Source organism: Seriola lalandi, unplaced genomic scaffold (assembly GCF_002814215.2).
Source record: "Seriola lalandi dorsalis isolate HSWRI2012SDOR001 ecotype SW California unplaced genomic scaffold, Sedor1 jcf7180002054947, whole genome shotgun sequence".
NCBI lineage: Eukaryota > Metazoa > Chordata > Actinopteri > Carangiformes > Carangidae > Seriola > Seriola lalandi.
The window spans coordinates 274016-291949 of NW_019525498.1; the positions used below are offsets into that span (position 1 = coordinate 274016).

Genomic DNA, 17934 nt, shown 5'->3' on the forward strand with positions numbered 1-17934 from the left:
AGACCTCCTCCTGCTCTGACATGGACTCTCTCTCTCTGACTCTGTTTAATGTAAAAGTTCAGTTTGTCTTGTCTCACCCATCAGCTGCCGTGCACTGCGTCTCACCGCTCCACCATCCAGCGCTACGTCTGCAGCCTGAGACCCTGAGCCATCATCATCATCTCCTCCTCCTCCTCCTCCTCCTCCTCCTCCTCCGGGTGGAAACCATGTCATCATTTCCTGTTTGCAGAGCAGACAAGCGCCCAGAAGAACGAGGGTTCCTGAAGGGCTCTTTGGTGCGATTTAAAGCTGCGTTTTCATTCGTTCTGTGGTTTACATGTTGACACTGAACACATCATCACAGACTGACTGGAGGAGACACAGCCCGGGACAATCAGCTGTTACTGCGGCTGCTTCAGGGACACAGGGACAGAGTCTGTAAAACACAGAAACTATGATCTGAATAAAAATCCTCACAGTGTGTCATGAAGCTGTAACACCTGAACACACCTGAGAGAGAGAGAGAGAGAGAGAGAGAGAGAGAGAGAGAGAGAGAGAGAGAGAGAGAGAGAGAGAGAGAGAGAGGAAGCAGGAAGATTAAAGTGACAGATGATGCTCAGAAGACTGAAAGAGACTTTGTTTTCCATCCTTTTGTCATTTTATATTTGTGTAACTTCATTTTGTGTCTCTTTTGTCATTTTTTCATAGTTTTTTTTCTCTTTGATCTGAGCTCATGACTTCAAAGAAGAAATGTTAACAGTCACTTCACACAGAGACACAGGAGCTCTTGGACGTCCTGGACCTCCTGGACGTCCTGGACCTCCTGGACCTCCTGGACGTCCTGGACGTCCTGGACCTCCTGGACGTCCTGGACGTCCTGGACCTCCTGGACCTCCTGGACCTGTGGCGGCAGGCCCCATCTATAATCCATGCACCAGGTTAGTAGAGTCGATGTGGGAACAGGATGATATCCAGAGAGACACAGTGACAGTAAATACACCGGCCCTCTAAACTCTGATGGATGTTTCAAACAGTTTGATTCATCCTCTGATGAACCTGGACGTTTGTCTCTCAGCTGTCTGAACGTCTTCATCTTCTCAGTGAAGGCACCTGTGGCGGCGTCAGGAGGACGTTCACATCTGGCACCAGAGAAGATCAACAGACACATGTTAGTAACATATTCATATATGACGAGACTGAAGTTCACTGAGGTCACAGGATGACAGAAAGCTCTGGGAAAGAAAACTAGTAAGTGTGTAGACTAGACTCCTCCTGATGGTTCCCGTCAGCGGCCTGGACCAGATGTTTGTGTGAACAGTCGTCCATCAAGTGACGTCACACTCAAACACATGAACCGTTTCCTGAGACCAGCTGATTCGTCACATGACACAGTCACATTAAAAACACTCTGCGGTCACAGACAGATTTATCAGCAGTGTGGGGACTTCTCTGTGTATTTCTAATGCAATGGCGCCTCCTTCTGGACATTTCCTGCATTACAGTTTTCCAGGGACTTTGACACCAATCAGCTCGTTTCATGTCTTCACTGATCCACTTCCTGTCAGCTGATTCCAATTCATTTCCAATTTAACAAGTGTCTTTTCAGCACACCTGACATTGTAAAGATGGACAGTTTGTCTACAAGTAAACAAACACTTCAACATGTGAAGAATAAAGTTTTCAATAATAAGATAAAGATGGATAAATATTTGTTCACAGGAATAAGTGGAGAAAAAGTTTTAAGAAAATTCCTCAGTTTTTCCTACAATTAGAACCAAATTACATTTTGCTATTTTTATAAAACGTTCAAGCAATATTCTGTAAAAAAGCTGTAAACCTGTAAAATAATAGAGTGATTATAGAAAGATTAGTTTAGTTGAATAAATTGCAGAATGTAAAAATGTCATAATTGCACACACAATTTCCTGCAAACCTTTTCAAAATAAATGAATAATAATAATCTCTACTCTGATTATTCTTCATTTATTTTATCAATAATAAAATGTAACACTTTTAATTTTTTCAGACAAACAAAACATCTGATTTCTTTGGATATTTTCTTTAATTTCTTTCTCAAAATGTCTTTATCCTTTTTCTTTATATGTTTTAAGGTTCAGAAATAAAGTGTGCTGACCTGTCTACATGTTGTTTCCACCTCTGAGCTGAGTTTTCTCCATGTTGAATGGACTGCAGTTCCTCAGTCAGACAGCAGGGGGCAGTCTGAGCTCAGGGTTGGACAGAGGGGTCGGGTGGTTTGAAGGTGGACAAATTAAAGTCTTATTAAAGCTGCTGCAGGGATTTTTTTTTTAAATGTTTCTAAAATGTCAGATTAAAGAATTTCTGAGGGGAACTAAGATTTGTCAGTTTATTTTTTGTGTTTTTAGGATTAAATAATATTTAATTTCTTTCTGATTAGGAGACATTTAGGACCCCACTGTGTGATGTTGTGTGTTAGTGTAAGTGCAGTGGATGATAAAATTATTTTTCATTGAAAATCAAGTTTAATGGGAAAATAAATCCCCAAAAAAGGTTTTTAAGAAGCTTCAAATAATTTCAAGACTCCACGACTTCATCACAGCAGACATGAAAAATAAACCAAAACAGGAAACCTACTGTCACATTATTGTGTCTGAGTGGAATAAAAATGAATCTGGGAAAAATCTGTGACACATTTGTCTTATTTACCGCAGACCTATTTATTTTATCTTTTTTTATGTCTTATGCAGTTTTTATTTTATTCTACTGTCAATGTGTTATTTTCTTTTTTTATATATTTCATTTAAACATTTTTTTATGTTATTTACATTTTCATTAATTTTTACTAATTTTGTCTTATTATAAACTCTGTTTTCATTTTAGTGCCATTTAATTTCCATTTGTTTTCATTTTACCAATACTTCTTTTGCTTTTCAATTTCTTTTTAATAACATATTTATTTTATTTTTGGTATTTTCATTTTTACATATTTTCTTTTCTTTCTATTTACGTTTACTTTATCTATTTTGATTTTATTTATCCTATTTAATTAAATCTTTGTTTTGATATTAAATTGAATTGATTTAATTGAACTTTACTTGTTCTTATTCTAATTTATGTCACTTTGTAAATTTGCAATGTTATTATCCGTAATGTTATACATGTTAGATTTGTTTTGTGTTTTACTACAAATTTGATAAATTACATTTTTTATTCTATGAATCGTGTTTAAATCCACTCAGGTGTTTTTACATGTCGCCCAGTGAAATGTGTTAAACTGTGTGTGTGGTCATGAATATAAAGACTATTGAAGGCTGCAGCCTGAATACCATGACAACTCCCAGCAGCCTCACATGTATTCCCAGCAGAGTGTGCGTGTGCGTGTGCGTGTGCGTGTGTGTGTGTGTGTGTGTGTGTGTCAGTCAGGCCATTATAAAGTGTTCAGGGGGAATAAATGGGATAAATGTGGAGGCTGTGCGGTCTTTGTGGGCATTGGCCAGTCGTGTGTTTGTTTGCAGAGTTCGACCACCCAGCAGGATCCAACACACACACACACACACACACACACACACACACACACACACACACAGCTCAGCTCATTGTCACACACATCACACAGACATGCAGCAAATGGAAAGCAAAACTCACCAAACATAGAAACTCTGTCTCGTAAAAACAAGACAAATCTGAAGGAGTCTGTTTCCTCTGGGAGCCGAGAGATGATCAACGACATTAGACAAACATATCAGAAAATGATTATTTCCTTTATCAACTATTTCTTTTCAGGCTTCAACTGATCATGTTATTAAAGATGAATATGCTGATTAATTCAGATCAGAAAACAGTGAAAATGTCTTTCCTGAAGTGCAACATGATTTCAATTCAAGTCACTTTCCAGGGTAAGATTTTCCAGATTTACATTATTAGAGACAGAAACCCAAGATTTTATTAAACGTCTCTCACATTTATGATCATTTTACTTTAAAATGATGGATGAATTTTCTCTCGATTGACTGATGAATGGATCGATCGTTGCAGCTGTGACTGATTTCATCATTAAAATAAAGACTTGAAATGTCAGAGCATCAAGTGACGCCTCCAACACATTAATAAAGTAGAAACTTCAAAGAGTTTCAGTTTAGAATATAAAACAAAAACTGAGTTTGGAACGAAAGATTTTGATCAACGACTTTAAAGTTTCTGTCAAGGTTCGAAACAGCTGATAACGAGCTGTCTGTGATTGGTTAATTAAAGGATTTGTAGAGACTCACCTGTAACTCACCGGCAGCTGCTGTCGTCAGTTTTTGAACCTGGATGAAAACAGACAGAAAAACAACAAAATACAAACAGGATAAAAAACGTGAATGTGTCTCTTGAGACAAAATGATTTCTCTTTAAAATGAAGAAGTCTGAGTTGTTGATCAGACGGTTGGACGACAGGAGGACAGAGCTGTGAGAGCTGAGTGGAGTCAGTCGATCAGCTGATGAGAGTAAACACTGAGACTCTTTAATCCTCAAAACAAACACTGATACGCTGAGACACAGAGACGCTGAGATACAGAGACACTGAGACACAGACGCTGAGACACTGAGACACAGACGCAGAGACACAGAGACACAGACGCTGAGACACAGAGACACAGACGCAGAGACACAGAGACGCTGAGATACAGAGACACTGAGACACAGAGACACTGAGACACAGACGCTGAGACACAGAGACACTGAGATACAGAGACACTGAGACACAGACGCAGAGACACAGAGACGCTGAGATACAGAGACACTGAGACACAGAGACGCTGAGACACAGAGACACTAAGACACAGAGACACTGAGACACAGAGACGCTGAGACACAGAGACACAGACGCAGAGACACAGAGACGCTGAGATACAGAGACACTGAGACACAGACGCAAAGACACAGAGACACAGACGCTGAGACACAGAGACACTAAGACACAGAGACACTGAGACACAGAGACGCTGAGATACAGAGACACAGAGACACAGACGCTGAGAGACAGACGCTGAGACACAGAGACGCTGAGATACAGAGACGCTGAGACACTGAGACACAGACGCTGAGACACAGACGCTGAGACACAGACGCTGAGACACAGAGACGCTGAGATACAGAGACGCAGAGACGCTGAGACACAGACGCTGAGACACAGACGCTGAGACACAGACGCTGAGACACAGAGACGCTGAGATACAGAGACGCTGAGACACAGACGCAGAGACGCAGAGACGCTGAGACACAGACGCTGAGACACAGACGCTGAGACACAGAGACGCTGAGATACAGAGACGCTGAGACACAGACGCAGAGACGCAGAGACGCTGAGACACAGAGACGCTGAGACACAGACGCTGAGACACAGACGCTGAGACACTGAGACGCTGAGACACTGAGACGCTGAGATGCAGAGACGCTGAGACACAGAGACGCTGAGACACAGACGCTGAGACACAGACGCTGAGACACAGACGCTGAGACACAGACGCTGAGACACAGACGCTGAGACACTGAGACGCTGAGACACAGAGACGATAAATGCTGATAAATGACTTTCAGTTTTTTGTTTTACAGATTTCATCGTTTTATAATGTAAAAGCTTGTTAATAATGTTGTTTTTGTTAATTATATTAATGAACTTTATTCCTGTGCAGCTGTAGACACCACGTCCTCTTTTTCTTTATTCAAACTCATTCTTTTACTTTTTACACATGTTGAGCTTTTTGAAGATGATTCGTCATTTAAAAACAATATTTAAATTTTATTATTTTATTTTAGACCAACAAAATAATAAATAAATAAAAGCTTTAGATTTTTTAATATAAATATTCATTCCTGAATTGTGTGAATGGAAAAGATATTTAAATCCTTAGTTCTCATTTTGTTGTGTTTTTATTTTTTATTTCTAAATTTCTACTTATGAAATTTGACTTTTTATTTATTTGATTTGATTGTTTATATATCTTTGTTTTTCTGTTTTTGTTTATTTCTTTTATTACAAAACTGTGAAAATAAATGAAATTTTTCCAATTTTGTTGAATAAAATACATTTTATGTTGATTGTCAATGTATTTTTATTTATTTATTTATTAGGTTCATTTCTATTGTTTCAAAAGCTTCAACAGGATGTAAACTCTTATATATAACTTATATTATCAAAACAACAACAATAATATTTATTACAATATATATTATATGTGATTAAACTGATCTGTGTTCAACACGAACCGGAAGCGGATCAGTGGAAATGAGTCGTTTCTTTCTTTCTTTCTAATCCTCCATCATTAAACCTTCATCTCCTCCCTCAACTGTTTCTTCTTCTTCACACCCTCATCCTCTTGACTCCAGGGACCCGCCCCCGTTCTCTCACACACACACACACACACACACACACACACACACACACACACACACACACACACACAGGTCGTTAAAAGGACGGAGGACACTCTCTCAGTTTTTTTCATCCTGTTAAATCCTCTCCTCTCTGCTCGGCTCGTGCAGCTCGGCTCGTGCAGCTCCTGCAGCTCGGCTCGTGCAGCTCCTCTCTGCTCGGCTCGTGCAGCTCGGCTCGTGCAGCTCCGGGGTCCCGCTTCATTTCACGCCCTCCATGGCCGCAGAGCCTCCGCTGTGACCGGCTGCAGCCGCTGAACCACCGCGGGAATCAAACCTGGAACTTTTTCTTCTTCCTTCTTTCTCTCTTTCTTTTCCCGCGTCATGTCTTCCGGCACCACCAACACAAAAACGGGATTCTCCGTGCGGGACATCCTGGCTCTCCCCGACCCGACGGGGAGGTGCGGTTGCTCCGGGACCGAGGAGGCGGAGGAGGACGATAAGGAGGAGGCCTCCGCGGAGGCTCCGGGCGCGGGAAACCCGCAGACACTGGGATTTAGCGGCCGGAATTTGTGCGAGGTCGGCGGCGGCGGGAACCTCGGCAGGTGGAGCTGCGGATCCGGTAACCTGCACTTCTCATGTGAGGAGATCAGCGTCAAACACAAACATGTGTCACGTCATTTTCATCTCATTTCTGACTCACAATCTGGAATCTGACGCTCCCGCTCCGATCATTATAAAATCATATTGATCAGCCAAAGTATCAATATCTACTTCCCACACTTGGTGAATCCCTCTTCTCTCTCATCTCTGTTCTAAACATCAATCATCAGTTCATCCTCAGTGCGGCTCGGAAACTATTCTAATTTCTTAATAATTAAACAATCACCTCATTATGAATATTAAGCGGTCTCCAGCTGCTGCAGATGTTCAGGACAGCCGCGTGTCCAAACATCAGGTGAAGTTAAAATCTGTGTTTTAGTGAATGAAAACAAACTTCCGGGCGGGAAGTGTTTGTGTTGGGTTGTAAATGTTAAAGGTTAAAATGAGAGTGTGTGAGAGAAGCAGCTTCAGTGTTTTTAAAGAACTGGCTCTTGGTGGGAGTTTGTGTTTCAGGGTGATCAGGTGCAGAGAGTAACCAGGTCACTTCTCCTCCTGCAGTTCACGGTCTGTCCTTCAAGTCCCGCACCGAGCCCAAATCCCCCGACCTCTCCACGGACGAGTCCCCGGACGCGGAGCGGGATTCATCGGGCGGCGACGCGCAGAGGAGCCGCGGCAGGAAGCGGCGCGTGCTCTTCTCCAAGGCGCAGACCTTCGAGCTGGAGCGCCGCTTCCGGCAGCAGCGCTACCTGTCCGCCCCGGAGCGGGAGCACCTGGCCGGGCTGATCCGCCTCACCCCGAACCAGGTGAAGATCTGGTTCCAGAACCACCGCTACAAGATGAAGCGCGCCCGGACCGAGCGCAGCCTGGAGGCGCTGCAGCTGCTGCCGGGCCGCCGCGTCACCATCCCGGTCCTGGTGCGGGACGGGATGCCCTGCGACCGGATCATAGTGCAGGACCTGGAGGCGCCCCTCGGGTCCGGCCTCAGCCTGCCTCTGTGCGCCTACTCCCCGCTGCTGCACCCCGCCTATGGCCCGGAGCACCCCGGCCTGCCGCAGCAGCACCCAGGGGTGCAGCACCTGGCGCACATGTACCACTGGAGCTGGTGAAGCCGGAGCAACACTCTGACCGAGAGACACGTTTCCACACGAAGAAGAAGTCCACGGTGTGAGCTCGAGTTGGGCCTGAAAGTGATCGATCCGTCCTCTGATCGATAATTAACACTGTTCAGAAAGTGAGAAAATTCCCGCTGTAATTTGCGGGAATTTGCTTTAATTCAGAAAAATGATCTTTTCCAGGAACGAGATGCGTCTTGAAACGAGGCAGAAGAAAAGAGGAGCAGAAACACAATCTGAAAGCAAGTCTTAATGTCTTATTTTCTTCGTGCTGGCTTCCGGTTCCTTTTTAGAGAATTGAATCGATTAGACGCGATTTCCCCTAAAATCAGTTTTTCTGTCTCATCTGTTGATTCTATTGTTTTTATTTCTGACGCCGGATGAAGCTGCTCGGCCTCTTGTTAAATCCGTGGACAAACAGACTGAACTGATCAAACCAAATGTTTGTTTATTTGTTTGTTTGTTTTTGGAGATTTTCTGTGAGTTTATTTGTTGTTGTGTTTGTTGTGTTTGCTGCAGAAGAGTCACTTTTATCGCGAGAAGTCGTCGCCCTGTGTTTTGTAAATCTATTTATAATGTTGCGTTGTGAGTTGTTTTGTAATAAACTGGATATTTATGACGGTGAATAAACTGTTCTGTCATGACGCCAATTTATTGATCTGTACAGAAATCCGATCAATATTGTTTTCATCAATTAGCAAAATATGATTTTTATGAATAATTTCATGCATTTCGAGATGGTTTCAAATTCAAACTTCAAACTGCTGCAGAGTTTCTGAGAGGAACAAGATAAAAAACAGAATCCTGATCATCATCCAGATGTTAGACTTTCATTGATCACTGATGTTTTGATTCACAGCCAATAGGATCATTTAAATCAGAATCATTAATGAACTGAAATCTGGGAAAGTTTCTCTCTTTATCTCAGATTAAAATTCCTATTAATATCTTTCCTGTCGGAAAAGTCCTGAATAATTGTTTTAATAAGCTGCTTAAAAAGATATTCAATTATTAGAAGTAATATTTTAACAATAAATGCGTGTTGTACTAATTAAAGCTAAAGTTACAATATTCCTAAAACCTTTGCGTCTTGAAACTAAAAGTGTAAAAATGGATTTTGGTTTAAAAGGATTTGTTGAACATTTACTGTATTTATAGGAACTTAACATTTTATTTTTAATATATATCATGACTGGAGATAATCTGATCTTTGGTCACAAGATGATTTAAATAATAAAAAAGCAGCGGAAGAAAAATGTTATTTTCTATGAAAATGTTTGTGGTTTCTTGTAAAATACTTGATATTTTTACTTCTTCTTTAAAATGAAACTATCTGAGAGGAAGAAAGTAAATCAGTAAATCTCATGGTCATATCTGTGTGTGTGTGTGTGTGTGTGTGTGTGTGTGTGTGTGTGGGGGGGGGGTCTTTGGTTTGTTCAGGATTCAAACGAAAAACAAAAGCCTCACTTTGAGAAATGAGACTTTACATGAACCTGATCCAGTTTAAAGATTCATTTTTCCACCTGAACTTCATTTGTTGAATTTGTGCTTCATCAGTGAACTGAGCAGCTTCTTGTTATAAACAGTTCATTAAAAGCTTCACGTCGCTTTCTCTAAAAGGTCAAAGTGCTTCTTGTCAGAATCTGTGTCCAACGTTTCCTTTAAAGTTTCTGATTTTATCCACATTTTCCCTCATGAACCGTCTGAGTTTGTTTCCTGCTGATTTGATCCTAAAATCCTGCGTCAGTGTTTAATGACCTTGTTTTGATGAGTTCAGTCAACATGTAATATGCAAGCTGAACAACAACAACAACAACAACAACAACAACAACAACAACAACATGTCACCTGTTAAAGGTGCAGAACGTGCCTGATGATGAACATTAACATCATCAGATGTTTATTTTCTTCAGGCTGAAACGAGCGTCAGGATTAAAACCTCTTCATGAGCTGCAGCTGTGTGTGTGTGTGTGTGTGTGTGTCGGTGTCAGAGGTCAGCTGATCTCAGAGGGAGGGGTCAGAGCTGTGTCACCTGCTGCTAGAAAAGAGGAGGCGAAGAAGAAAAGGACGAGGAGGGAGAGAAGAAGAAGAGAAGCACGCAGCAGCTCTGGAGTTAAAGGAGCAGTCTGCTGTTTTGTTTTTGCTCTTATTGAATCTCGAGTCAAAGATGTAAAAATCCTCCAGGAACGATCCTGTTATTCCAGACGAAAGAAACAGGACAAACATTTAAAGAGTAAATCAACAATGAAAACATCAAGTGACGTCATGCTTCAGTGAAACATGATTAATCAGCAGTGATTCTTTTTTCATTTAATAAACCTTTCTGTGAGTTTCCATCTCTTCCTCTCCTCTAATATTTTATTTATTTATTTTTATTTTCCTGTATAATTGTTTTGATAAAATGTTAAATGTTAGATTCAATCATTTGTGTTTTGTATAATTCTATATTTCATTAAGCTTGTGTTTTTGTCCTTGTTTAATGATCTTTATTCCAGGAAACAAACGACTCATTTAATTTTAGCGTCTTCACGGACTAAGATTTGTTTCTACTCTTTTACTTCCGTCCCTCAGTGATTCATTTCTTCCTTCTGTTCAATTGTCCGGTTGAAATTTGTTTATTTATTAAATATATTGTTATCTCTATCTCAGCTTTATTGATTGATTTACACAAACACAGATTCCTTGAGATGTTTTCATGTTGATTTCATAGTTTTGTTACTTGAAAATCCTGCTGACGTCACACCTCATGCAGCCAGCAGGTGGCAGCAAAAGCCTGATCAAAACATGCTATTGCCAGGCGACACACACACACACACACACACACACACACACACACACACACACACACACACACACACACACACTTTCAATAACCATCAGCTTGTTGTTTTTTCCTCCTCAGTAGATTTAAAATGTGGACAGACAAAAACAAAGAGAAGCATTTGTTGGGGACTATTTTCAGTGGCGGATTAATCCACATGTGAATATTTGTGGCCGCAGGACGCCGTGACAGGAAACATTTCTGTTCTGTCAATCTACAAACAGAAGCAGTCAGCTGTGACTCAGATTGTGCAGGTGTCGTCAACAACAACAACAAACAGTCCGACAGGTGAGATGAAACTGAAACACTCACCTGGATCATGTTCTGATGTGTTACAGGTTATCAGAGTCAGAGTTAATGTGAAAGGTCACATCACATCGACCAATCAAAGACCTGATGGCTCCATCAGTCGTCATGGAGATGATCCTGAAGCAGGGAGACAGACAGAAAGAGAAACTGATGAACTGTCACTCAATATTTCATCCTGTGTGAATGTTGCATTTACTGTCAAGTCAAGCCGTAACTTTCAGAACCAGAACCAGATTTATTCGTCACAGCCTTAATGTGGACGTGAAGTTCTGCACAGATCAGGCAGCAGGTCACATTCAACAGCAACAACACGTTTGTACATGTGAGGTGTCTGAGTGAACAGGTGAGTCAGTGACTTAGTCTCATTATTTATTCTAAAATTCAACAATCATTAAAACACTTTTTCAGATCTTTTCCAAAGTTTGAAATACAGAAGTTTGAGAAAAACTTTGCCACAAAAACCAAAGCAATAATTAATGAATCATTAATAATTAACAACACTAAGATTTCTGAGAATGCAACATGTTTTACAGCTTGAATCAGCTGCAGCTATTTTGTTTGTTTCTAACAATGAATGAAAATAGATAAAACTGTAACTACAGAAAGAAAGAAAGAAAGAAAGAAAGAAAGAAAGAAAGAAAGAAAGAAAGAAATCCACTTAAACAATCAAACAAAATCAAAACCCAACTTCAGTAAAATGATGTAAATAAATAAACAGCTGATGAATGTGACGCGTCATGAGAGGAAAACACAAAGTCTCTGAACTTTGATTTCTATTGTGAATTTATTGATTTATTGATCGCGTCACCTCGTTGTGTTGAAAAAACCAGGAGAGAAGAACCTGCTGACTCACCTGGACAGGTGTTTCACTTGGTTTAATCAGATAAATATAAACTTGTTCAAAGTCACAACAGCTGACGGGGTGAAGGTTTATATCTCCGTCTGAAATGAAGTGAGATCAAATAAAATAAAACTTTACTGTTCGTTCATTTGCATAAAATAGAACAGAGACACAGAAAAATCATGAATATATAAAAACAGACATTTTCAGCAACAGTGCACATGTTGTGTATTTTACTAATTAAGTAGAAATCTTATTCAGCAGTTTAGATTGATAAATATTATTATAACTATAAAGGTCATTAAAGAAAAGTAATTTATGTTTAATTAGTAAAACAAACACCAACCTCATGATGGCGCTGTGACACACACACACACACACACACACACACACACACACACACACACACACACACACGGGTGTTTTCCATGTTTCTCATGTTTCTTGATGCGTTCAGCTGCTAAGTGGTGCAGAGACGGCGCCTTGACCTCCGTCGACCTGCGCTCAGACACACTGAATGATTTCTGAAGAACACTTCTGGACGCGTGACCTCTGACCTTTCCCTGCACACTGTAACCAGGTCAGCGCGGAGGCTTTCTCTCCTCCTGGCACAGACTCCAACATGTGACCACGTGTGACCTTGATGAAAAAAAAACCTCTGGAGAAGAAACATCATTTATTGTTTTTATTTTTCTTCCTGGAAACATGAAGAAATAAATGAAGATTTAATCTGAGCATCAAACATTAGGAACACTTGAATCTAAAAGGCATCTTGTACCACAGACCCCGAGGACTTATATTATATTATATATCTGTATTTTTTCCTGTTGAGATAATGACATGAGTTATCATCTTGTGCAAAGGTTTTATCTTAATAACAACTAATCCAAACGACAAAATACTCACTTTAAAGAGACTCTGTCGTCCCAAAACTATTTATTTTTATTTATTGTGAGTCCAAGATAAAAATCAATGATTTCAACTTTTACTGTTGATGCATAACAAGCTCTTATTTTGAAATAAAGGCAGAATGAGGGGGGATCAGCACTCATGATTGGCTGAGTGCTGTGATCACGTGACCATGGTTACATGAGGAAGTTGGGAGCCAGTGTGTGTGTTGATGCTACCTGTGTAGTTTTACTGTAAATAAACAAATGATATTTTGATAGAAGCAGAAATAAAAAATAATCCAAAGAGATGAAAGAATTTTAATCCAAAACATTTATTAAAACTAACAGGCAGCTGAAATGAACTAAACCAAACTGTAGCAGCAGGAAGCAGGAGTAACATCCACAGGCTAACATGCTAACAGGCTAACATGCTAACATGCTAACAGGCTACATGTGAAGTGGTCTCTGAGTGGGTTTGTGGTTCTGTTCTGAACAGTGTCAGCAGTGAGTGAAAAGGGAAAGACGTGTGAGTCAGTCTCTACCTGCGCTGCTTAAAGCTACACCTGCTCACACAGCGCTCAGGTGAGTGTGGAACACTCTCTAAGGTTGTTGTATCTGTCAGTTCGGTCTCATATAAAAAGTGAAGGTTGGAGATTACGGCTATTTCCTGAAGGCAGCACGTCCCAGTGTGAACCTGATTCAAGAAAAATATTGAATAGATTTGACTTGACTAAAGAAAGAAAGAAAGAAAGAAAGAAAGAAAGGAAGGTTGTTTTAGTCCCCCCCCCCCGTGTGGCGTTATAGGTTGGTTAAGTTTTCTACGTCTTGGGGGCCAGGTGGTCTGGACGCCCCCCCCCCCTCCTGTTTGGAGTGGTCTGCCTTTTTTTCAAGGGGCGTTCAGGGCCCCAGCTGCTTGGCCTAATGCTCCTCCAGAGAGCCGAGGATTAAACTGGGGGAGACGGACCGGGAGGCGGGCAGAGGGCCGCGGTCTGCAGAGGGCAAATGAAAGGAAACCATGAGGCAGGAAATGTAAAAAGGGGGAGGGAGAGAAAAAGATGAATACAAATAGAGGTTGTAGTGAGCGCCCCCCCCCCCTCAGACCCACAGGTGGTTTGTCTCAGAGCGGCTCCGTCATCATGTGGAACCAGGAAAAGAAGGAAACTGAACCTAAAGACCTTTTCAGGTTGGAAACAGAAAAATAAAACGCTGCAGAGAAATGAAGGATAAAGTTTCCTGATGTTAGAAACAGAAAAACAAACGACGAAGCTCCATGTGAAGAAGCAGGAAGTGGAAGACTTCATGTAAAAAACATGGATAAAATTAAACCCTGAGAAGTTCGATCCTTGTTACAGGTGTGATGTTGTGCTCAGCCGACCAATCAGAGTTTTGCAGGTGTGATTAAGAGCAGGTACAGTCTTCCCATGTAGCTAGCTGCCTAGCTACATCCATCCGTGAAAAACAGGGAGAGAAAAATATCAGCTCTCATGGCGTCAGTTCAGGAGCCACGTTTGAAGACCGTCGAAGGCTCCTTCAAGTGCGTCCTTCTTTCCCTGCGTCATGAAGGCTCCGATCTATCCCAAGATTCATTGCGCTCAGTTCAACAGCTAACGGTTCAACTGTTAAGACCAAGACACTTAAGGAAGGTACGCCCACTTCTGGACCCTCTCCTGTGGGAGGAGTCAGAGGGTTGTTCAGGTGGGAGGAGTCACTGACGTGTTTTATGTCGTAAAGTAAAATGTCAAAATGTCTGGAGCTTGTGTTTCACCACAGATTTTTTATTTCAGTCATTAAACAAAAAACATTCAAAAACCCCAGAGACTTCTGGACATGGGAACAGGAAGTGCTAACATGCTAACAAGCTAACATGCTAAGGTATTTCCAGACACAGGATTGTTTTCGGCTTATTTGGTTTAGTTGGAGGAAACAGAAGAGTGAGTCTGACGTGTGTGTGTGTTGAGCTGCTGGTTGAACATGTGGTGAACACACCTGAGACCTGAGGTGAGATGATGTCACCGGAACAAGTACCTGGAGCTGAAGATCTGGGTGAACAGTCTGTGAATCCTTTGGTTATTTATTTATTTATTTATTTATTTATTTTTTGGCAGATTCATAAAAACTTTAGTGATTTGATTCAGGACTTTGTTGGTGACAAAAAAAACCAACAGCTTAGCACTCTAGCACCTTACCAAGCTAATGCTAATGCTAACGGACGCTTTGCTGAAGATGTTTGAGGCTCTTGCGTCTGTTTTTTCTCGTGTTTCACTTTCTTTATTTCCTGGTTGGTTGTGAAGTCACTTCACGTCTCAGTCATGATGTGTTTACATTTATATTTTTATTATTTATTTATTAATTGATCTTATTTTCTTATTATTATACATTATCACACATGATATATTGTTGCAATTGTGTTGATTTTATCTGTTTTTTATTTGTGATGAATTTTCAACTGGAACCGTTTTGGGGGAAATAAAGAGTACAGGCCAGACGGGGCCCCGACCCCTGAGGGCCCCTTCACACACCAGAACCACAGCTGGGAATCTTTCTTTTCTGCAAATGTAGAATTAGGGGAAAAACCCGACTCCTGTCTCTGCAGGAGATGAGCTTAACGCAAGAAGAAGAAGAAAACATGTTTTTGATTTTATGTAACACAAAATAAAATGTCTTAGCCAAAGATTTAAGTTTTAATCTGAAATAAAAACGTGTAATTTACAATATTATCTCAGGAACAGTCGCTCAGACCTTTGAAATCCAGTTTCCAGGTTTGTGATTTGTGTTTTAAATAAAGTTAAATTCAGGAAGTTTCCTTCTGTGATGCTCTGATGCTGTAATATTGTAGTAAAACTGGAAAAATCCTGACGGTTTTTTTTCCTCCTGATTTTGCTGCAAATTAACTCACTTCAACACATCGACAGGTCTGATAAAGTCTCTCTCTCTTCAAAGTGTCGTATTCAGGAAACTGTCCGAGGTCAAAGATCCTGCTGCTGCTTCCTCACTGAAAAACAGCCGTGAAAAAAAATGAAATAAATACATTTTCCCTCTGAGTCAGTGGAAGATTTTTTTTTTTTTATTGATTAGAAACCTGGAAGACGGAGTTCACTCACCTCCAGAGGCTGATGACATTCATCTTCACACTCTGATGTAAAACAGGAGACGGAGCCTTTGAAAGGGAAGAAAGACGACGTTTCCCTGCGAAGATGAAAAAGAGACAAAGATTCCTCTCCTTTGTGCGCACTGTATTTCTAATCTACAGCTGTTTTCTCTCAGAACTCATAATGTCTCATGTTTTTAATTCACCCAGACTGAAGCAGAGACAACTGGGAGGTCCAGGTTCTGTGGTGGTTGGGTCCCATGGAGGTCTGTGGCTTTATGGAAGAGGAAAATAAAGAAAAGTGAAATGTTGAAGAGCTCGACGACGAGTTCACATGCAAATGATGGACTTTTTAAACCTGGACAAGCCACATCTGAGGAAAACGTGAATAAAACCAGAATTATCTGAAAATAAAGGAGGTGAAAATATGAAAGAAGCCGAAGCTTTAGAGAAACTGAGGTCGGAGTGAAGGTGTTTAAGACTGAAGAGGAAATAGAGCAAACTACTGCAATTATCTTATAAATAAAACCAGAACATTTTAAAATGGTGGAAACAGACTCACCCAGTTTATTAAAACCCACATTCACAATAGATCAATAAGTAAAATATGAGTCAGAGGATCAAGTCAGAGTGTAGGAGGGAAAAAAACATCTGAAAGTTACTGGAAGAATAAAAACATTCAAACTTCCAGAAACATTAAAACGTTCAGTGACTCGTTTAAAACACACGACGTGTCTGAAGTAAAACACGTCATACGAGTTCAGACAGTTCAATGAAATCAGATAAATGAATCTGTTGAGCAACACACACACACACACACACACACACACACACACACTACCTCCCTGTAAAGTAATTAACTAAACTATTATTGACACTTAGAAACATTATAGTGAGTTTAAACGTCAGTATTAATGAAGCAGCTAATTCTTTATTAATTAAAGCTACTTGTTATAAATCTGTTATTAATTAACTCTCAGCTCGTTATAAACCACAAACACACAGTGAGAATATCTTACTGAAGTTTCACAGACGCTGCGTAAAGTCTGTAACGTTGTAGTGATCACATCAGAAACACGACGTCTAGAAACGTCAGATATTAGAGGAACAATATTTTCACATCAGAAGACTTAATGAATGAATATGAATCTCATGATGTTAGGACTTTATTTCCTCCCAGACCGTCTTTCAAAAAAAACAACAGCAACAGAGGAAACACGTGAGGCCTCTAATGTTGTTTTCAATGTAATTAATTCACTAAACTAAACTAAACTAAACTAAACTAAAAAACTAAACTAAAACTAAAACTAAAACTAAAACTAAACTGAATAAACTAAACTCCTTCCAGAAACATTAGAGGGAATAAAGTTCCTACGGAAATATTATAATAATATTATTAAAGATATTATAACAATAAAAATGTCTCAGTTCATCTCTTAATAAACCGCTGTCAGGATTAATTCCAGCTGTTCTAAACATCTGTAAACACCTTCAGGTCACTGCGGACTTTCCGCTCCTTCTGGATCCCACCGGGGTTACCTGTCCTCTGGCCTGCAGCGGCATGAGACCCCGGTCTGGTCCCGGTCTGGTCCCGGTCTGGTCCCGGTCTAGTCCCGGTCTAGTCCCGGTCTGGTCCCGGTCTGGTCCCGGTCTAGTCCCGGTCCGCCTGCTGTCCGGTCCCTCTTGGAGCTGAACGGTTCACCGGGGAGCCTCGTTTTTAATCTGCCGCCGGAAAACTACAACAGAGGACGCGAAGTGACGTGTTAGCGCAGGTCAGCAGGTGATTGGCTGAACTGATCTGGACTGATCTGGACTGATCTGGACTGATCTGGACTGGACTACAGCTACAGGTCTAAAGGTGGATTATTGCTCATTAATGATGAGCCTGCGCGGGTTAAATCAGTTATTAAAAAAGTTAAATTAAAAGTTCTCAAAACTCTCTGCAGGGAAAGATAATT

The 17934-nt window shown here is 40.7% G+C and overlaps 2 protein-coding genes across 3 annotated transcripts in view; one reads left to right on the forward strand and one right to left on the reverse strand.

The window, feature by feature from the left end:
• The window catches only part of pax1b (paired box 1b), a 7108-nt gene extending 6939 nt beyond the window's left edge, over positions 1–169 (reverse strand). The window contains exon 1 of one of the 2 annotated variants that reach the window (XM_023394299.2): positions 78–162. In XM_023394299.2, coding sequence (XP_023250067.1) covers positions 78–81 — 4 coding nt within the window. In that variant the 5' untranslated portion in view covers positions 82–162. Of the gene's footprint in view, positions 1–77 lie in introns of both variants that reach the window. The other variant, XM_023394300.2, reaches the window with a different exon arrangement.
• A 6273-nt stretch (positions 170–6442) lies between these two features.
• On the forward strand, positions 6443–8637 carry nkx2.2b (NK2 homeobox 2b). The gene is made up of 2 exons (XM_023394276.2): positions 6443–6952; positions 7474–8637. The coding sequence occupies exons 1-2, from the start codon at positions 6697–6699 to the stop codon at positions 8019–8021; spliced, it is 804 nt and encodes a 267-aa protein (XP_023250044.1). The 5' UTR covers positions 6443–6696; the 3' UTR covers positions 8022–8637.
• Positions 8638–17934: the final 9297 nt, after the last annotated feature.